This window comes from Mya arenaria, chromosome 9, assembly GCF_026914265.1.
Source record: "Mya arenaria isolate MELC-2E11 chromosome 9, ASM2691426v1".
Classification (NCBI taxonomy): Eukaryota; Metazoa; Mollusca; class Bivalvia; order Myida; family Myidae; genus Mya; species Mya arenaria.
The window spans coordinates 26,700,218-26,722,870 of NC_069130.1; the positions used below are offsets into that span (position 1 = coordinate 26,700,218).

Genomic DNA, 22,653 nt, shown 5'->3' on the forward strand with positions numbered 1-22,653 from the left:
TATCATTTAGATTTGTAGACAAAGTGTCCGATCATATTAACATTTTTTTCGTAATACAAATCCAATAATATGAATTTATTAATGCGATTTAAAGTGACTTAATCAAGTTTAATGACTTCTTAATTAAAGCACATGTACCCACATTTGGACGATACAAATTAACCCAGTTATCTTAATATGATTCCATTAATAAAAGGGTCAAATAGGATGTCAGGTGGTGACCCTTTACAGAAATGGTAAAGTTCGAATCGGATGTGTTAATTTTACGAATTTTACAATTGCCGTTATTTGTTGACTGCTACCGTTTAACAAAACTGCGGCAATTTGAACGTACTGCATATCTATTAATGTTAGTTTCAGTTGTGCGAAACTGTGGCAGATTATGTCATCCAAATGTGACTAGCATGATAAGCTTCATAGAAGAGTAGCTGTAATGTTTACGTCTTGCCAACCTTATCCTGTAGAGAAAGATTGTCTTTTATTCATGAGGTTTTGAGAGCATTTCGTGACCAAATTTTCTCAAGAGTTCAAAATTAGAATATAAGTGTACACTTTAGGGTTTCTAGTATGTAAGTTCTCACTTGAGATATCCCAACTAGTGTATAGGTTAACACTTGAGGAATCCCAACTAGTATGTAACTTCACAGATAAGGGGGTCTAGTATGTAAGTTCACACTTCAGAGATCCCAACTAGTATGTAAGTTAACAATTGAGGGATCCAAACTAGTATGTAAGTTCACACTTGAGGGATCTCAACTAGTATGTAAGTTCACACTTCAGAGATCCCAACTAGTATGTAAGTTCACACTTCAGAGATCCCAACTAGTATGTAAGTTCACACTTGAGGAATCTCAACTAGTATATAAGTTCACACTTGAGAGATCCCAACTAGTATGTTAGTTCACACTTGAGGGATCCAAACTAGAATGTTAGTTCACACTTGAGGAATCTCAACTAGTATGTAAGTTCACACTTCAGAGATCCCAACTAGTATGTTAGTTCACACTTGAGGGATCCCAACTAGTATATAAGTTCACACTTGAGAGATCCCAACTAGTATCTAAGTTCACACTTGAGAGATCCCAACTAGTATGTAAGTTCACACTTGAAAGATCCAAACTAGTATCTAAGTTCACACTTGAGAGCTCCCAACTAGTATCTAAGTTCACACTTGAAAGATCCAAACTAGTATGTAAGTTCACACTTGAGGGGTCCAAACTAGTATGTCAGTTCACACGTGTGGGATCCCAACTGGTATATAAGTTTGTTCCCACTTCATGGATCCCAACTAGTATATAAGTTCACACTCTTGAGGGATAACAACTAGTATATAAGTTCACACTCTTGAGAGATAACAACTAGTATATAAGTTCAAACTTGATGGATCCCAACTAGTATATAAGTTCAAACTTGAGAGATACCAACTAGTCTATAAGTCCACACTCTTGAGGGATCCCAACTAGTATTTAAGTTCACACTTGATGGATCCAAACTAGTATGTAAGTTCACACTTAATGGATCCCAACTAGTATATAAGTTAACACTTGAGAGATCCAACAGTATATAAATTCACACTTGGAAGATCCCAACTTGTATCTAAGTTCACACTTGATGGGATCTTGAATACAAGTTCTCACTTGAGAGATCTCAACTAGTATCTAGGTTCACACTTGATGGGATATTGAATACAAGTTCTCACTTGAGAGATCCCAACTAGTATATAAGTTCACACTTGAGAGATCTGAACTAGTATCTAAGTTCACACTTGATGGGATCTTGAATACAAGTTCTCACTTGAGAGATCTCAACTAGTATCTAGATTCACACTTGATGGGATATTGAATACAAGTTCTCACTTGAGAGATCCCAACAAGTATCTAAGTTCACACTTGATGGGATCTTGAATACAAGTTCTCACTTGAGAGATCTCAACTAGTATCTAGGTTCACACTTGATGGGATCTTGAATACAAGTTCTCACTTGAGAGATCTCAACTAGTATCTAAGTTCACACTTGATAAGATCTTGAATACAAGTTCTCACTTGAGAGATCTCAACTAGTATCTAGGTTTACACTTGATGGGATATTGAATACAAGTTCTCACTTGAGGGATCCCAACTAGTATATAAGTTCACACTTGAGATATCTCAACTAGTATCTAAGTTCACACTTGATGGGATCTTGAATACAAGTTCTCACTTGAGAGATCTCAACTAGTAATTAGGTTCACACTTGATGGAATATTGAATACAAGTTCTCACTTGAGGGATCCCAACTAGTATATAAGTTCACACTTGAGAGATCTCAACTAGTATCTAAGTTCACACTTGATGGGATCTTGAATACAAGTTCACACTTGAGAGATCTCAACTAGTATCTAGGTTCACACTTGATGGGATATTGAATAAAAGTTCGCACTTGAGGGATCCCAACTAGTATATAAGTTCACACTTGAGAGATCTCAACTAGTATATAAGTTCACACTTGAGAGATCCCAACTAGTATCTAAGTTCACACTTGAGAGATCTCAACTAGTATATAAGTTCACACTTGAGAGATCCCAACTAGTATCTAAGTTCACACTTGATGGAATCTTGAATACAAGTTCACACTTGAGAGATCTCAACTAGTATCTAAGTTCACACTTGATGGGATCTTGAATACAAGTTCACACTTGAGAGATCTCAACTAGTATCTAGGTTCACACTTGATGGGATATTGAATACAAGTTCGCACTTGAGGGATCCCAACTAGTATATAAGTTCACACTTGAGAGATCTCAACTAGTATATAAGTTCACACTTGAGAGATCCCAACTAGTATCTAAGTTCACACTTGAGAGATCTCAACTAGTATATAAGTTCACACTTGAGAGATCCCAACTAGTATCTAAGTTCACACTTGATGGGATCTTGAATACAAGTTCACACTTGAGAGATCTCAACTAGTATCTAGGTTCACACTTGATGGGATATTGAATACAAGTTCGCACTTGAGGGATCCCAACTAGTATATAAGTTCACACTTGATGGGATCTTGAATACAAGTTCTCACTTGAGGGATCCCAACTAGTACATAAGTTCACACTTGAGAGATCCCAACTAGTATCTAACTTCACACTTAAGGGGATCTTGTATATAAGCTCTCACTTGAGGGATCTAATGCAGTATCTAAGTTCACACTGGAGAGATCCAAGCACGTATATAAGTTTGTTCCCACTTAATGGATCCCAACTAGTATATAAGTTCACACTCTTGAGAGATCTCAACAAGTATATAAATTAACACTTGAGGGATCCAAACTAATATATAAGTTCACACTTGAGAGTTCCCAAGTCCAGTGGCGTAGCTTCCTATAGGCCGTGTAGGCCGCGGCCTACACATTTTTTAGAAAAACCGAAAAAATAAAAATGCCAAATCTGCAATAAAAACTGAAGGCATAAGAGGGTGAGGGGCTAAAAGATGAAATTCCGACAAATGCGCTTTAATATATAGGAAACCTGGTATTTCAAATATATCGTTTTCCTTTGCTCTAAAGTACATTTTCACGCGACATCAATGTTTCGTATATAATTTATCGAAAGTTGCATACCAGTAGTCTGCACGTTGACGCCTTACATTAAACATTTCCAATCGGCTTGGTAAAAGTTTGCGAGCGCTATATTGAAATTGTAAACGGTCTGGCGCCAATATTGCCAAACATAGTCTTACGTATCCTGATTTCGATAGTCTCACTTTGACTTCAATAGATAGAAAATACCAAACAACAACTGCTAGAAGGAACTTGGCAATCATGCCTCCAGTACCAGTTTCCACCCGAGTGTCCGAACATTGATGGACACAGTTCAGGACATTGGATTTTTGTTCAATTTTTCAGCAAATCGTCTAGCAGCGTTTCAGGATGAGCTTTCTAGAGAAATCGCAACGAAAGAGGATATAAACCGGCTCACTAAGCTTCGCTCGTTATGTGAGACACGATGGTTCAGTCGTGCGGACGCACTCGAAACGTTCCAAAATGCGTTCTCCGTAGTGGTCCGCGCACTTGAAACTTTTAATGAAGACGGAGATGAGAAGGCCGGCTAGTATTTGTCCGCTGTACTGCGCTTTGAATTCATAATCACACTGGTAGTGGCGCAACACATTGGGTACTTCCGTGAACCTGACAAATCTTCTTCAGAAGGAAGGCAATGATCTACTACACGCTTTTGAAGAAACAAACGTCATTGTTAAATTGTGCAATGACTGGAGGGCTGATCCTGATGTATAGAATGGACTGTACATGAAAGCAACGGATATAAGATCAGGCTTCGACATTCAACCATCAATGCCAAGAAGAGTTTGTCGACACCAAAATAGAGCAAATCTTGAGGTGCAAACACCATCTGACTACTTCAGATTAACCTTGTACAATGTCTTCAAAGACAGATACAGTGCACAACATTTATTGCCTTCAAAACTGGAATTTCTACAGGACGACATGCTGCCATCAATTTATGCTGCTTAGGCCCCTGATCGCCACGAAACATTTGACACATTTTAAACAGAATGGAATGTGAGATGGAGCATCACAGCCGCAAGTTTATCTAGACTACAAGAGACCACGAAGCAGACCAACAAGGACCTGTATCCTAGCATATTTACAATATTCGAGGTTCTTCTTACTATGCCACCTACATCAGCCTCTTATGAAAGGTCGTTTAGTGAACTTAAACGAATAAAAAACTTCCTGCAAACGACAATGAAAAGCGACAGGTTGTCATCCTTGGCCCTAATCCACAGCCACAAGAGCATGATCATAGATGTTGACCGCGTCATCAATGCGTTTGCGTCGCGAAAATGCCGGTAGCTACGTACAAAATTAATTTAAGGTAAAACATAATGATTTCGTTGCTCTGTTTAATGTTTTTACAATAACGAAATATACGCCAAAACGCACCTACAATTACCTAGCTAAGCAAAATTTCCGGGGGTGGGGGGGCATGTCCCCGGGCTCCCTAAAACGTGGCCTACACATATATTTTCGTCAAGCTACGCCCCTGACAACTAGTATATAAGTTCACACTTGGGAGATCCCAACTAGTATATAAATTAGCACTTGAGGGATCCCAACTAGTATCTAAGTTCACACTTGAGAGATCCCAAGTTGTATTTTAGAGACACAAACTTTTATATAAGATACTCCAAGAAACTCTTGTGTACTCATGAATGACCACAACTTTTTATCAGCTGACTTAAGTTATGCAACTGATAATATGTATATGACAAAGTTCAATTTTAGCGATCTACAGAAAATAGGACGGGCATTCCTAGGCCTGCAACCCGCTCTTTTTCTGTAGATCGTCAAAATAGGACTCTAACAAAAATAAAATCGAATTTGTGTTGACCAATGACAATCGAAATTTTTCAAACGTTCTGTCCATTAACTGTTAACTGTACATGAACAAGTGCTCCAAAACTAGTTTCATAGAATATATTTCAGTCAGTAATTTCTTCAACCCACTGAGACTTACTTGTTAAACGAATTATATGTCAGTAGAGAAAGGTAGCAAAAGCTTAGTTTTTGCATTTTTGTACGAGCTAAGGACAAAGAAGGATTTTCTGTTCATTTATTTTACGTATATCGACTGACAAACACCAAATTTTGACGACCTACAGAGATTAGAGCGGACTATGGTTTACAGAACATATGTCACAGTGTATCTTGTCAATGTTTCTTTTAAATAAATAGGGTATTTTTCTCAGGATGATAAAAATATTAAACCAAACAATGGCAAATTAAATTTCTGTTTTGAATATGTATAAAAATAAGGAATGGCCTAATTAATTATGTAAACATTATTATAAGGATGTTATCGAGTGTATTACAGTGACTCGCTCATGTTTTTGGACCAAATATTAGTTTTCCCGGTAATGAGTCTAAAACACTTATTTTATCATTATTTAACTCTATGATATCGATATTGCAGAAACAATACAGTTATAGAATAAAAAAAATGGTTTTAGTGGGGCTCGAACCAACGCCGGTAAAGTCAAGAAACAAATGGAAACAGCCGGCTATACCACACGGCCACCGGGACTTGTGCTTTTATGTTTTTGTTTTAATCTTTTTAATCTTTATGATTTGCCACACTTTATTTCGTAATTTATAAAAGTGCATTTTACAAACCATGAGCGAGTTTCTTTAAGGTCGATATTTTAGCAAAAGTGAAGGAAACACAATATTGTTTAGCTCGACGATTTTATATAACTACTAGTACACATAAAAATCAAACCATATATACTTATTGATTAAAACAGATATACATAAGTGCTTTTATAAAGACGTCGTGTCATGTCAATTCTTTAATGTATCGGAAAGATAAAGCAACTCTCACATTTATACCGTTTTAACAACTTATTCTATTTTTTGTTTCGGAAAAGCATTTTTTGCGTAAATATCTGCAAACCAATGATAACGGATTGCTCACAAAAAACCAGATCGCAAATTGTCATATTTTTGTTCGAAAATTAATGTTTTATGGCTTAACCCGTTACTAACGGTGTAAGAAAAATGCATAAAACATAATTGTTTGAACTTAAATACAAAAACCTGCGATCTATTCTTTTGTCAGCAGTCTTTTATCATTGGTTTCCATGCATTTTTGCAAAGAAATGGCTCGTTCGAAGACACAAAATAAAAAAAGTTTTCAAAACGTTCAATCTGCTGCACTCTCACAGATTAAACATTTTGACAACTTTTATTGTTTTATTCTTTGTCTTTCAACGAGCCAATTTATGCGAAATAGCATGTTAACCATTCATATAAGACTGCTGACAAAAAAATAAGTCACATGTTTTTCAATTGAAGTTGTAAATTTGATGTTTTATGCATTTTTTTAAACCGTTTGTAACGCTTTCAGCCATAAAACATACATTGTAAGTTTTCGAACTGAAATATGAAAATCTGCTATCTAATATTTTGTCAGCAATCTTTTATCATTGGTTTGCAGATATTTACGCAAAAAAAGTTGTAAAAACGGTAAATCTGTGAGAGTGCAACTTTAAAGATTTTTATTCAACTAACGAGTTGTCTCGTTTTCTTCTGTTTTTATTGTTTATAACGTGAGAAGAAACTGATAGAAGCATTTCATGGTTTTCTGATTAAATCAATCAGCTAAAAGGCTGACGATTTATGGAGTATATTACTTGACTATCGATAAAATAATCAATAAATATGACATCGTGTTAAAAAGGCAGTAATAACATGGTTATCACCGACAATCCATTACTTTTTCACTGTGATAAGAGGATGTCATATAAAGTGAACAGTGCAAATAATACATGTGTTTAATTATGTACCTTCTGTATCTGTACTTAGTAAATGTAAAAGCTCTCAGTAATAGTAAGATGACATGAAGTAAAATCTTAATGATTAAGAATGGGTGAAGTGAGTTTAATGATTATGCCTAGACTTAATTATTGCGAATCTGCAATTTCGTTGGCTAAAAATGTAGGTTGTATTCTATCTAGTATGATCAAATAGAAAGAAAATAACGAGTTACCTTTCTTTCACCGCTTAAAGTACAGGGTGGGGAATCACGTGACTTCAAATGGGTTCTCACATGGTTCACATCGTTCTACAAAATTCCGTCCAGTTTAAATTTTTACCAAGGATTACATCATAAAAATACGAGCAAATCTAATAATGTAGCATAACTCCATATTATACTAAATACAACTTATGTCCCCTGATCGACTAAGGAAATAAGATTAAAGTTTTAAGGCACATTGTGTCCGGTTTAAGTTTTAGGGCAAGTTGGAATCTCCACTAGTTACTTATTAATTCAATTGACTTAATACATAACTCCTATTATCCTAAATGCAAATTGTGGTCCTTGATTGACTTAAAAGGGGTTTAGTTATAGATTTTGGGCCACTTTAGGTTTTAACTCGGATGTCAAAAACTGTACATTCAATGGCCTTCACATTAATAACAGTACCCGCCACACAATTAGACTACATAACTCCTAATTAAGTTCCCTTAATATAAATAATGGCCCTTGATTGACTTCTTTATTTTATTATATTCTTTTATTGCTTTTACAAGCAATTTTGAGCTCACCTTAGCCGTTGGCTGAGAGTGAGCTATTAGGATCGATGAATGTCCGTCGTCTGTCGTCCGTCGTCCGTTCACACTTAGTTTGTTGACACTCTAGTGGTCACAATTTTGCCTCAATTGTCACATTACTTGGTCAGGATGTTTGTCCCAGTAATTATTCGGACGAGTTCGAATATGGGTCATCTGCGATCAAAAACTATGTTACAGAGCCCAAATATGGAAAAACCTTGTGAACACTAGAGGTAACATTTTCAGCCCAAATATCCTGGAAATTTGTCAGAAAGGTTGTTGTGATAATTTTTAAGTCAAGTTCGGATATGGGTCATTTATTTTTTCTATGGTCATTTTATTGTTTTAAAATCATTGAAGGTACCAACTTCAAACTTCATGAACTTATTCACAGTAAATTGTGATTTTTTGTGACGAGTTTTATGAATCCAAGCTAAATATTGTAAGAGTAATTGCCCTTTGTATCTCTTTAAAAAGATACATATTTGTCATGTTTTTACACGCATGTTTAAAAAACTGGACAAATAATAGTTCCACCTATGGTGTATGGAAGGGCAGACCAAATTTGGTCAGAATGTGTATGAATGTGTTTGATAATTAGCAAACTTGCTGTAGTTACCCGAGAGCTATTGAGCTTTAATTATATAAATTACCTAAAATTGCTCTTGTCCTATCAATAACTTTTTAAGCATTTGTCCAATCATCACAAAATTTCGTGAGAATGTAAATGGCATGATACATCAGAGAAGCCAAAGCCAAATCCCTGTTATTGCCCTTTTATTATCAACAAGTCTGTAGCACAAAGTTTTATTCAAGTGAGCGATTTAGGGCCATCTTGGGCCCTCTTGTTTATATTTTAACCAGTTTTTCACACAGTGGAAACTGGTTTATACAGTAACGGATGTCGTTGTTCGGGTGGGCCGGTGGGCGGGCAACGTACAAATCACCTATCATGGTTTTGAATAATTTAAGTTGGGTTTGACATATAGTCACTGACCTTGGTATAAGGAAGATTTTATGGAGACATTTCATCGAATTTTGTGGTTCCTATTGGTCAACGTCAAGGTCACTGTTACTAGAAATGGTTGGTACTAAATAACTTAAGAGTTGATAATTTGCGACCAAATTTGGCGTAAAGGAAGAGTTCATGGAGACCTTTCATGCAATTATGTTTGGGGCTCCGAAAGTCATAGTCAAGGTCAATGTCACTAAAAATAAAATAATGTTAAGTACTGAATAAATTTAGTTAGGGTTGAAAACTTGGTATAAGGAAAGAGTTTATGTAGACCTTTCAAGTGAGAGCGTTTGTGGACCCTATGGTCAAGGTCAAGGTCACTTTTACTTAATCGACCTTTTTATTGCTTTTGACAGACACATATTAAATCATTAATGCATTCATTTCTGAGACATAGCGGTGCATAGCCATGCGCGCTGCCCAACGACAGCTCTTGTTCTTTTTATTACATGCTTAAAAAGGATATTACATGATAGTGCAATGTTATTTTTCAGAAAGGTGCACCAAACTGTATTCGAACGTAATGTCATTTCAGTCGTTGAATTTGTGTCCTGTGCGAATAACATGTACACGAAGTTACCGGCCTAGCGGCTTAGATGCGAAACAAAAATGAAAAAATATGAAATATTTTTTTACTGTTTGAAACAATGGAACATCATTTTTTCACTGAAACATCTCTATAATCCACCAAAATGCATATAAAAATTGTATCTCTTTAAAATATCCGTCTTATTCATCCTTTAAGAGCGGATTCAGATATTTTGTCGTTCACAGAGTTCTGATATTCTTTTTAAAGTGTCCACTCTTTGCCGATACAAAATGTCAAATAGTCTCCAAAAACTAAACAAACAGCTTAACCTTAGCAGTGGAGTATTAGCCAGGCGCAATTATTTTAGACAAATAGTTGTGAGAGTTATACTTTCATTTAAAATGTTATATGAAAATCTATTTTTGTTTCATTGGCTGAAAATAAGTACTAACTGTCGTAAATTATGTTGAGATCGGACAACGAGGCAGGAACAAGGATAAAGGGTTGCATATAAGCCTTTGGCTTTCTCTTCAATTGTGCCCTTGTATATGTAATGTTGAATATATATATGTGTGTGAAGGCGCGTGTATGCGACTGAATCCACATGAATCTGACAAAAAATAAATCAATAAAAGCAAAGTTGCAGTATGCGTACTACTACATGATCCTAAAACTGTCCAGTTTCCAGTACTTAATAAAGCACCTCAGAACGCCCAGAATGTACCATTGTTTTCATTTTTCCGAAGGGGCATAACATATTCTGTGGTACAAAATGAATACTGTTAAAAAAAACGAGACAGCAACGGATCACAGCCATGTTTCATTTGTAAAAAAGCTTATGCCTATTCAGACAACATCATCTATCTCCATGTCCTCCAGATTTCGTGTGCGCATGTATCATGTGTATTGTATTTCTGTACAAGCTTTATGGACACTCTCACGCACACCATACAAGTGTCCAAATTGAAAACTATACCTGACACAGCGAGAGAATCAAAAATACCCGACACTTATGAACGATTCAGATTCATCAACTCTGAACAATTATATTGTGATGGGTGTGAAATTTCATCTAGTCCACATTTATAGATGACCACACGCAAGCAGGCAAGCGTCGTGTGATGAAACTGACATTTAACAGTTTTGGGGATGGTACCGAGCTCGTTTCTATTGAAAATACATAATTGTATAACATAAAATATGATTGTGATATTCCTATAATAGGGATAATATTAGGTACTTCTCGTGCATTGTGCTTTTACATTCATTTTGACGCAGGCTGTGTTACGTCTGCATATGAATTTAAATAGCTGTGAATTTGATCGTCACACACGGTGCGTTTTGAATGTTCTATCGCAGACCTGTTGTATTTCAAAGACAGTGTTTAGTGTTTATTTTTTGGCTTGGTTTAATAAAAATGCTTGGTGTTTGTTAATGAAAGTAAACGAAATATCTCAATTTAAATTTCACATGAACAACTTGTTGTAAACATGGAATCAGTAAAAGATGCCTAGAAATTTCATCTGGAATATTGAATTTACTCTATAAGCATAATAAGAATGATAAAAAGAGGCCATAATGTATGAACAACTTTCTATTAAAGCTGCACTCTCACAGATTAAAAGTTTTGACAACTTTTTTATTGTTTGTCTTTGAACGAGCCAATTTATGCGAAAATGCATGGAAACCAGTGATTTAAGACTGCTGACAAAAATTCAGATCGCAGATTTTCATATTCAAGTTCAAAAAAATGATGTTTTATGCATCTTTCTTAAACCGTTAGTAACGCTTTTAGCCATAAAACATAAATTTTCGAACGGAAATATGAATATCTGCGATCTGATCTTTTGTCAGCAGTCTTATATGACTGGTTTGCAGATATTTACGCAGAAAGTGGCTCATTCCAAGACAAAAAATAAAAAGTTGTAAAAACGGTATATCTGTGAGAGTGCAGCTTTAACACTCAAATGACAGTATGTACTAACATACCCCACACTTGTGAACTAGATTTTCTTCCTATTTATCATTGTTCGTGGGAAAAGTTTTATGTGAAATTAAGTTATTGATGACTGTCCACGTGTAATAAATGATTTTTAAATCACAAATCTCGCCTTAAAATTTATGCATGAATCGTAAACCTGTTTATGTTTAAATCGAAATATATTTCAAATATGCGTTGCTAACAAGAAATCCTCGTTCACCGGTGATTACTTATGGCTAGTGTAAAGATAAATGCGAAATAAACGACATTTGGCCCAGTGGACGCACGACATTGATGTAGTTCAAACTGCTGTGGTTTCCGGTTTCAGTGTCATGGTCAAATTTCGTACAAATATTTCTGTAATGAAATATGGAGTATTAACAAAATGCTGGACAAATAAGAAAAGGAGAACGTGAAACCGATATCTATGTAGTCTGTCTTGAAATTAACAGTTATTTTATTAATAAATGGATTTTAAACCGTTTTGTCTAACTGCTGGTATCATTTCGCAGCCAAAATCACCGTCCCATTGTGAACTGTCACGTAAAACAAAATTGATTAATTTATGGAAAACGTCTTTATGACTAAAATTTCACATATCAATAAGGAGTTGAATAATTTTATACATAAATAAAAAGTAAAATATGTAAAGTCATGTTGTGTTTACCGTGGTAATTAATTCTCCTGACATTTATATCAAGTAAAAGTATTTGATATATCACTTACATTTTTATATTGGGAAGAGGTGTTAGTTCACCGCGGCAACATTGTATTATATAAAAACAGGTCACGAGTTCAATGTTTATTATTCAATCAAAACGATGCGGTAATTTAACAAAGACATATCCTGGTGTTGTCTTTCGCAATTTCAAGGATTCCGTATACAGGTCATGTGATCGATTTAAAAAACATGAACTTTAAATATATTGTTGTTTTTTAAAAATGCGTCTTAAAGCTGCACTCTCACAGATTGAACGTTTTGACAACTTTTTTTTGTCATGGAACGAGCAAATTTCTGCGAAAATGCATGGGAACCGGTTATATAAGACTGCCGACAAAAAAATAAATAGATCGCAGGTTTTTATATTTGAGATAAAAAGTTGATGTATTATGCATTATTCTTTAACCGTTAGTCACGGTTTAAGCCATAAAACATTAATTTTCGAACAGAAATATGTAAATCTGCGATCGGATCTTTTGTCAGCAATCTTTTATGATTGGTTTGCAGATATTGACGCAAAAATTTGCTCTTTCCAAGACAAAAAAATAAAAAAGTTGTAAAAACGGTATATCTGTGAGAGTGGAGCTTTAAAGTAACAAAGTAAGCACTTTATGATTCCGCAACCAATTGTAAACAACTGGTTTGGTTTGGTTACAGTTTGCTAAAACGTTTATTGGGTGGTCAATATTTATCCAATAATAACTGTTGTCCAATCAAATTATTTCAATGTTCAAATTAGCCAGAAATAAATAACCTGCTAATAACTTTTCCAGTTTTTTACAACTAGATGTTTATATTGTGTTGATGTGATTTATGACCAAGACTATATATGTTCATCATTGTATACGACTGTGTTCATGAAAACAATAGTCTACAATGGCTTATTAACCGTTTCAGTTAAGTATTAAAATCCAGAAATAGCACACGACGGACGAATCAATGATATGGTTTTGTATATGAGAGGGCAGTGTCAAAGGTCACGAAAGAAAAACAAAACAATATTTGTAATATACATAATCTAAAACGAATCTAAAGAAACAATCAAATCATGATAGAAATACTTATAAATGAACATGGAAAATGAAATTATTATTATTGAAGGGAGATAACGCAATCTTTCTACAAAATGGCGGTCGTTTTGTAGTTGTATTGGAAATAAATAACTGTCCGATATAGCAGTGGGCAATTAACAGAGAAACTTTCATCAATGGCAATATTACACACCGCCAAGATATACATATACAACAAAGTATGGAAAGATATTTCATATATACACATAGGTGAAATTAGCTTAAGAGAGAGTGACAGGTCTTTGCAACAATACTTTCAATTTTGATTATATTTTTAAAACTACAGTCGAACCCCGATGGCTCCAAATCGCTTGGCTCGAATTCTTCGTTGGCTGTAACTAGATGTAAAGGACCTATATTCTTTAACTGAAGGTAAGCATTCCCGCTTGGCTCGATCTTTTCGAGGCTCAATGTATTTTTGCGGGTTCCTGTGAGTTCGAGCTAACGGGGTTCGACTGTATATAGTTTTAGGCCCCAATTTATCGAAACTTATTAGTCCCTGATAACACGATTAAGCTAAGCTCACTATTTTTCTTGTTTAACAATTTGCATATTATATTTTTCTTTAATGGCTTTTTTACTTAAGATAGGAATTATGTTAATGGTAATCACAAAAAACCATTCTTCGCTTATCAAAATCCATTTTCAGTATGTATTTTGGCTAATTGAAATAAGCGACTTAAGCCTGTTAAGCTTAAAGATGCACTCTCAAAGATTGAACGTTTTGACAATTTTTTTTATTTTTTATCTTGGAACGAACCAATGTTTGGGACAATCCATGGAAAACAGTTATATAAGACTGCTGACAAAACAATAGCTCGCAGAGTTTTATATTTAAGTTCAAAAAATGATGTTTTATGCATTTTTCTTAACCCGTTAGTAACGGTTTAAGCCATAAAACATTAATTTTCGAACGGAAACATGGAAATCTACGATCTGATTTTTGTCAGCAATCTTATATCATTGGTTTACAAATATTTATGCAAAAGATTGCTTTCCCAAGACAAAAAAAAATAATAAAAAGTTGTAAAAATAGTCAATCTGTGAGAGTGCAGCTTTAAGAAGTTTCGACAAATTGGGGCCGGAGCATGTCTTTAACTACACATGATCGTAAAGCTACCGATACAGATGAAAAGCGCGAGAGCATGCCATTTTTTTCATAACCGTTCTACAGTTATCTCGTACTACAAGAAATCTTTGATACACAGAAATAATTCTTCCTACATTGCCGAATCTATAATTATGGATCGGTTTCTAGATTTAAGCATTTACTACTTCTTTTACTATTTAAACCGGTTTACTTGTGAACAATGGCATATGTACTTCGTGTGTTTTCACTGCCGTCACGGTAAAATGTCTAGAATGGTGTCCATATTGAAATTGAAACACACACATGTATAACAAGTAATGAAAGCGCATATTAGTAACCATACCGTTTTCTTACGTGGTCTTAATATTTCTACTAACGATTCCAGCTTCAGAAAAAAGTCATGAATTTTGTTAATAAAAGCTTGCTTCCAACAAACTTTACAGAATATTCTATCACTTTTTATTACATGAATATAATCCACCAAAAAAAAAAAAATATGTCGTCGACATGATTTCATATATTTTAAGAGTTCCTTTTGTCTGCTATATATTGTTTGAAGAAATTAGTGTCACAGTCATTTAATTTGCAAGTTAAGAAATGAGGCAAAAGACCAAATTAACAACAAAAATCTCATTTCCGGTTCTACACGTCTTGAAAGAACATCTTTCAACGACACCGTTTGGCCTCGGGACGATATGACTTGATTTCAGGTGTTATGTTTCCATGATAATGCTGAAGAGGTACGTCATCATATATCCAAGAAAATGAAATGACGTCATCATGCCCATAATGCTGCTTCTGCGAGTTTATTTTTCCTTGTCGTCAATCTAAAATGAAAAGCAAATAAAAACACTATATAGCGTCACTCGTCCAGAATATATTGAGAAACTACCGCTAACATTAGGGGCGAGGTGGTGGCTGTATTTCAAGTTTCACCGTACATTCCTCGTCTTTATTTTCTGATCTATATAAGATTTATAAGTAATTCTTAATAATCTTTAAAACTTTAAATAATGTTAAAGCCGGTGTCTTTGACAGTTTCGCACTTGCTTCTATTGTTAACAAACAATCTTAATCAAACTATGAGTGCCATTCGCATTCTTTTGGTGTGCGTATAATTGTCACAGTCATTTGATAGGAATGAACATCTGCTTTGTAGTCATATGGCCTGAACAACATTTAGTGACATTTAACCTGAACATATTCAGATGTTTCTCCAGATTTATCAAGGGGGTCACCCAAACCAACGATCACGCATAAAGTAACTAAGAATTACTGCAGTTTAAAAATGTCAGAAAATCACGAAAAGCCTAAATAGACACCAACGCAGGAGTTCATTCCTATTAAATGACTGTACGAAGTGTGTGTTCCTGTACAGGTTTTTTAAAATAGTCTATAACACGCGGTATGTTTCGGTACAAATAGTACAGAAGGAATATAAAACCTCATCATGCACACTCTGATAGAGATCATTCCGAAGCATTAAATGAACAAGAGTGCCGCGAAGTGACCGCCAACGCTCGTCTGTTATTGTTTTTTTCAGTCCATAACTCAACATTATTAAAGTCAGAGTTATGTACCTTAATGTACATATGCGTTTTGTCTCTTGAAACATGTGTACCAAGTTCCATTTGAATATCTTGAACGTCATGTTTTATCATGGCCAATATTTTGCCAGACGACGTCACCAAGGCTATATCACAACAGCCTGACCTTTTACGTCGAAAAACATACTGGCTTAAAATCAGGATCGGTTTGATTGAAACTGTTCATTGACTGCAAAGAAATGTCTAAAACAAACAACGACCCCAGGCATAATCTTTAAAGATAAGCAGTATTTTTCACCCCGATTCAAAAGCCACATTCGTGATCACAAAGGCTCAGTCAATAATTGACAATTTGTGGACGAAGTACCATGTAACTTCACAATACTTCAACTAAAATGTTCAGTGTCAACTGCCATGACCAGTAAGGCTGGTCACGTGGTAACATTACAATCGTAATACAGAAACGGTCAGTCTAACATGTCTTGACCATAAACATACCATGATAGAGGCTGGTCACGTGGTTACTTTACCATCCTAACACAGAAACGGCCAGTTTAACATGTCATGACCATAAACATACCGTGAAAGAGGCTGGTCACCTGGTTACTTTACAATCCTTATCCAGAAACGTTAAATGTGATGACCATTTTCATACCATGATAGAGGCTGGTCACGTGGTTACTTTACAATCCTTATACAGAAACGTTAAAAGAGTGATGACCATAAACATACCAAGCAAAGAGTGATAGTGGTCACATGACCCCGTGCTCTCTCAGTGGGCGCGAAACAAATGTTTTCTGTCATCCATTGATTTATCGAACAGTAATCAGAATGATTAATAGCGCAATTATCACTTAGTTTGACACCATAATTGTGTAAAAGCAAATGCGACACAAGTCTCCCTTAAACGTTAATGACTACTTTTTTTCCTGGAATAAAACTATTCTCGACAAGTTTTTACTGAATGCACAATACGTCATACGTTAAAACAACGATTTATATCACTTAACGATAACTTAAATTCTTACATTTCTGTTATACTCCCATTATTTTGATAAATTAAAAATATAAATAGGCAATCTAAAAATGTGTGGCCACCATAGTAGTTCTATTTTAGCGAATCAAATCTATATAATAATATGACAGTAGAAAAGAAATAAAACATGTGTTATAATTCCTGTTGAATTGCACACAGTGACAGTTGAAATAATCTACAGTTCGAATCTAACCCCATTGGTTCGAACTCGCTTGGCTCGATTTGCTCGTTGGTTCGAACTGGATGAAAAGGACCGATTTATTTCTACTGAAGATAAGCATTTCCTCTTGGCTCGAATTATTATCGCCGGTACCTTGCAGTTGGAACCAACGGGTTTTGACTGTAAATAAGGAAAATGCGTACGCGAAATAGCAATTAATATTCGACTTGCAATGCGTAGCTGGCATAGTTGGGTGTGAGTATATTCGTAAATCATAATAAAATATGCAAAAACGTTTATAAGGGCAAGGACAAAAACACACTTCTGAATTGCAAATAATGAGGTGCGCACAAGAATAGTGATATATTTCATTTAATGTGCTAAATCTTATATCCATAGCGTAAAAAATGAAGGCGACACACAGAACAAAGCAAACAGTTTCAATTTCATTTTTGTCCCTCGTATGATATCAGTAATCATATAGGGAACCAAGGCGATTGAGTTGCAGGTTTTAGGTGGTACGGAGTATCGTATATCTGTACTGTGATGATATGCACATAACTAAATTGTGAGCATTCTTTCATATCGTGACAGAACTATATATTTTATGGAATAAATTTGCTTGCATCTTGAATGATCTATTAAAATGATAATAAACCCCTTACAAAATTTGTTTCAAATGTAACATTTCTTTATCATATAGGGGGTATACATTTCTCTATGTTTTATTAATCGTTTATATTTGATATCCGACGATATTTATTAAAACAGCACAGAATTAATCAAAAGAAAATTAATTTCGTTTAGTCTTATTTCAAATTAAAATATCAATAGACTCAGCAACAATTTATTACGCAACACCCTGTAGTAATATTCCGAAACGAAGTAGCTGCGTTAGAAAATTTGCTGAGCGTATTCACAGTGACTCCGTCAAGAAGATGCAAACAAAAATCCAGATCAAGAATTGTTCTAACAAAGCATCGGTGACTGCTGGCTACTTCACAATGTTCAATATCTAATACTTACGGTCGTCAGTAAACACTGAGGCTAAATGGAAGTTCAAATTATATGATTATAGACATACAGACAAACAGACTCATACACAATGAACATGATATACATTTCATACACAATACTTGTCCCTGCTTTAACACGCTCTAAGTATGTTTTGTTTCACCTTATACAACACAAGGCGTATTGGTACAAGATACAAGGCGTACATGTCTTCAAAAACAAGGCAATTGGTAGCTAATTTTCAGTGCGTCAGTTTGTGAATCTAGTAATCGATACCGCACTCTTAACTCGAGTTATTGAAATTATACAGGAGGCCTTTACTTTCAATAACGTGGGTAGTGGGGAGAGAGGTTAAATTGTTCTGCAGCATGTTGTTCAGGACAATGTTCAATAACAAGCGTGCGACGAAAGTAAGTGAATACCGTTGGTAGTTATAGCACGGTTAAATTTCCTCCTTCATTTTACAGTTCCGATATGGGAGTTAATGTATAAACGAAAGCAAGAAATACACACTCCAACATGGTACAAATTAACATTCTTAAAACCTTTGAATAACAATTTCAACGCGTTAGCTTTTGGGAGAAAAACTTTATAACTTGCTTATTTTAAACCATTAAGTTACAGCGGGATAACTTTGAAACACAAATCTAAACAACTGTTTACTTATAAAACACCAACCTTCATAATGGCTTACTTTGAAACACAGACCTTTACGACTGCTTGCTTTTAGAACAAAACCCTATCCCACTGCTTAAAAGTTTTGCAATAAGAACTGCCCTGCGTTCGGTAAAGGTGTTTGCGGCTAACGTTTGTGATTTTGACTCCCCGCGCTTACAATGTATGCTCTGCGATGCAACAGCCGGATACAATACAAAACAGTTTGTTAACATTTACTAACGCGAGCGACTGTTAGCCTTAACTGAACACGGGGCTGATATCACGAGGATGTTTATCCACACCTCAAATACTCACGTGTTTATTGTGGGTTCAACCCTCGTGCCAATCAACGTCCGGTCCGTGTATTCACTATAGTTTGGCCACATTGGTTTCCTCTGCAACATTTCCCGCGCTTTCTCCTCCCGCAGTTGAGAGTACTCGGCCATAGTTTTAGGCCGGATATCTTGTAACACTGTCGTTCTGTTCAGTGGTACTGTTGACCCAAACCACGTTTGGGAATCTGTAAAGAGAGGAGTAAACAGCATTGTGAAATTGACGAACTCTCCTGACACGGTTATGTATATGGAAAATACTTTTAAAAGTGTAATGTCCTTATCACATTATTGAATTATGTGTTCTAGTTTGTATGTCTTAACAATTACCATAAAGATTGTATCATACATTGCTTTTGGTATGCGGTTAAGAATCGGCCCTCTAACCACTTTTTTTAAACATGAATTGGGCATAAAAGTATATGATGACGAGAATAAAATTTAATACCAGAGATTTCTGTTAAAAAACTGATAAAAATGATTACGTGTATATAGGGAACACAATAAGTATGTACTTGACCATGGTTATTTTTCGGAATTAAACCATACTTGGATTTCTTTGTGCAAAATATCCTTCCGTCGGCCGGCCGTGGTCTTGATAGACATCGCCGGCTATGTTCGTCGGTGGTCGTCGGTACACTTCCGGCTTAGTGAAGCGCTTCGGATCTTCGGGTCTGTTGAAATGCTGGTTTGTTCTTTCGCCTAAAACAAGAAGTATCCATGTAAGAATTAGTGCTGTTTGTTAAAAATATGAAATAGTCCCGATGAAATATGATCGTTTACTTTATTATAGAACCATTTTTACGATCTAAAATGCGCGAGTTAAGGACTGGAAAAAAGTTGCATGGCTTGAACTGGACGGTTGTCACTAATTGCTATGAAAACATTTTATCCATATACGAAGAACCGAAAACAAAACGATCGTCAGTTGCAGTGTGTCAATGTATCAACTATAAACAAGAGGCGTCATCCTCATTACGGAGGTATCGTCACTCCAAAAAAATGGGCGAACGGGATACATACTCACCTTTTAAGGGGAGTAACATTTAAATATAAAACGTACTATTGAGAATAGCAGCTCATTATTCAATCGTGGATTTCCTTCTCATTGCGTATGAAGTCAGCACTTTAAGCACACATTCCGAAAGAAATCGGTCAACACCGGACTATAATCAGGACGAAAAAAAACATATCGTACCAACTCTGTCGGGTCCCCATCGCTCTGCCCCTCCCAGCCTGGCAGTATTGTATTGCGCTGGTGGGTCCCGTTGCCACTGCGTGTCGATCCAACAGAAGGGGTTTGACGTGGGGGTGCCACGCAGGAGGTACTGGTTCGTGTTGGTGGCGTACCGATCCCTGTACCAACCCTTGTCGGGGTACGGTCGTTCTTGGCGGCTTGTCATGAAAAACGCTTGGGGATTCTAGAAATAGGACATTGACATACAGTTTAAACTAGTATACGTTAGTTCGTTTGCGAAAACAAGTGTAAGCTTACCTTAGGAATCACTTTCGTGTCCTATTTTTGGGTAGAAACCAGCACTGTTGTCCATTTTGAGAGGCGCAGAACCGTCCCCTGGAGGAATTCGAACTCACGTTCTCTTGGGTAGGAGTCGGGCACTTGTACCACTTAACCAATCGCTTCATATTTTGGAAATGTTTTCCTGCCTTTTATATCAAGGTTTGCCAATGCTTATTGGTTGGATTATGACCTAATCGAGGCTTCCATGACTGTGTTGTAACATGTTGACGTTTCATTTTTGGAAGACTATACTTTGTAAGTGAATGGCACTCTAAAAAATTTAACTTACGGTCATTTCCATCCAAACATTTATTGCATTTATTATGGTACGTGGTACATTACTAAAGTCATTATATCTTCAATTTGGAGAGAGTTTATAATAATTATAATACGAAAAACATAGTTTGGGTATAACACGAAGACCTCGTCCATATTGCCCTGCAGTTTCAGCATGTACGGTTCGCTAAAATGCCTTGTCATGGACCAGGGTGTCCAATGAGACATTGCGATCAACTATCCAGAAATTAATTTCAGGTCAATGAACGCCTACAAACCTTTTGAATGTTTTTCTTCTGTGTGTCTGTGAGGGTGGTGTAGGGATCCCGCGGGGTGCGGGGACGTTTGGTGATCATGTCCATCCCGAGGTCTATCCGGTTCGTCATCTAGAAAATAGATCATGGAACTATAATGAACAATACATAGCTACATTTGTATTATTTCGTTGAAAAGGATTCGAATTATGCAGCTAGATCTAGAATAACAACATAATAGGTTGCACTATGTTGGCATCCAACATTAATACAGGTAGAAAACAATGCACACAATTGACTATCAGTTGTGTGAGACGAGTGTCTCAAAAACAGGCGCTGTTATTTTCATTGTGATAGACGCTCTGAAAACATAAAATCGTATATTTTATAAAATAATGAAATCAGATCATGTTTCAGGTACGTGCCATATGTTGTTATAAACATATCATGTTAAGAAACAGAGCTGACAGTGCAATGTGACTGAATAATGAAAACCACATCATAGCAGCTCTAAGGCTCATTTTTCATGACATGTCTTTCATCTTCGAACCATTTCCTACCTAGGTTCAAATATACACTTTCTTATTATATACAAAATCAAATTCAAATAGCCCGAGTAAGAGAAGAGGCTTTAATTAGGGTAAAATAAGCTTGTTTTGTTTTGTTGGTTACATGTAACAGAAAATGTGTATATATGTACAATGTAATAATAAATAATTGATTGTTGGAAATGTCTGTAGTGAACGTAAATATACAATTTTGTTTCTATTTAGTCAAAACATTACATATAAACGTTAGAACTATATGGCATTAATACTGAAACTACATTTGGCGCAGCTTAATGTGCTCAAATATTGATTAAAAATTCAGCCAGTTGAGCTTTTTTTCTTGCATGCTTATATTATTATTTCATTCAAATGTGACGACATCTACTTAGTTCTCAATACAAATTTAGTGTCACTTTATATGGGGTCGTGTCCTTTTAATTGAAACAGGTGCCCTCTTAATTGTCAATTAGTGAATATTATTATATGAAAGACTGTATTCCAAACAAAGAATTGTGAATATCATAGCATGCATAAACCAAGCAACTTATTTATTGAACTGAACTTATTTGTGATGAATTGCATTACTTGTTGAAAAAGAAACCTTACTTTGTGTTTATTTTCGTCCACAAACCGGAAACCACTACTTTTGTTGCTACAACTATAATAGTCTCGTTAGTAACTGAGACAATGGTCCGATTTTAATAAATCTTTTGCAAGCTTGTTATGTCACTTAAACATTTTTTAACAAAATATAATGTTCTATAATGATTCTCATTAAATAGGTTTCAGTTTAAGAAA

General features: G+C 35.5%; 1 protein-coding gene across 2 annotated transcripts; it reads right to left on the reverse strand.

The window, feature by feature from the left end:
- Positions 1–12,420: 12,420 nt before the first annotated feature.
- Positions 12,421–22,556, reverse strand: LOC128203369 (uncharacterized). 2 transcript variants are annotated; one of them, XM_052904770.1, is made up of 7 exons: positions 22,462–22,556; positions 21,332–21,439; positions 20,457–20,679; positions 19,808–19,960; positions 19,242–19,446; positions 18,282–18,302; positions 12,421–15,339 (listed from the first exon to the last, which is right to left on the reverse strand). In XM_052904770.1, exons 2-6 carry the CDS (start codon positions 21,437–21,439, stop codon positions 18,287–18,289), a joined length of 705 nt encoding a protein of 234 aa, XP_052760730.1. In that variant the 5' UTR covers positions 22,462–22,556; the 3' UTR covers positions 12,421–15,339; positions 18,282–18,286. The 2 variants fall into 2 exon arrangements, with proteins under 2 accessions (XP_052760730.1, XP_052760729.1); XM_052904769.1 differs by lacking the exon at positions 18,282–18,302.
- Positions 22,557–22,653: the final 97 nt, after the last annotated feature.

Bases quoted from the DNA above. Each gene is read 5' to 3' on its own strand.
- LOC128203369 (XM_052904769.1), bottom strand. From the start codon at position 21,439: ATGACGAACCGGATAGACCTCGGGATGGACATGATCACCAAACGTCCC. The intron at 19,961-20,456 runs GTACGATATGTT...TTCTTGTTTTAG, and splicing joins ATGGGGACCCGACAGAGTTG to GCGAAAGAACAAACCAGCAT. The intron at 15,340-19,241 runs GTGAGTATTTGA...TTTTCATTTTAG, and splicing joins GTTGAACCCACAATAAACAC to ATTGACGACAAGGAAAAATA.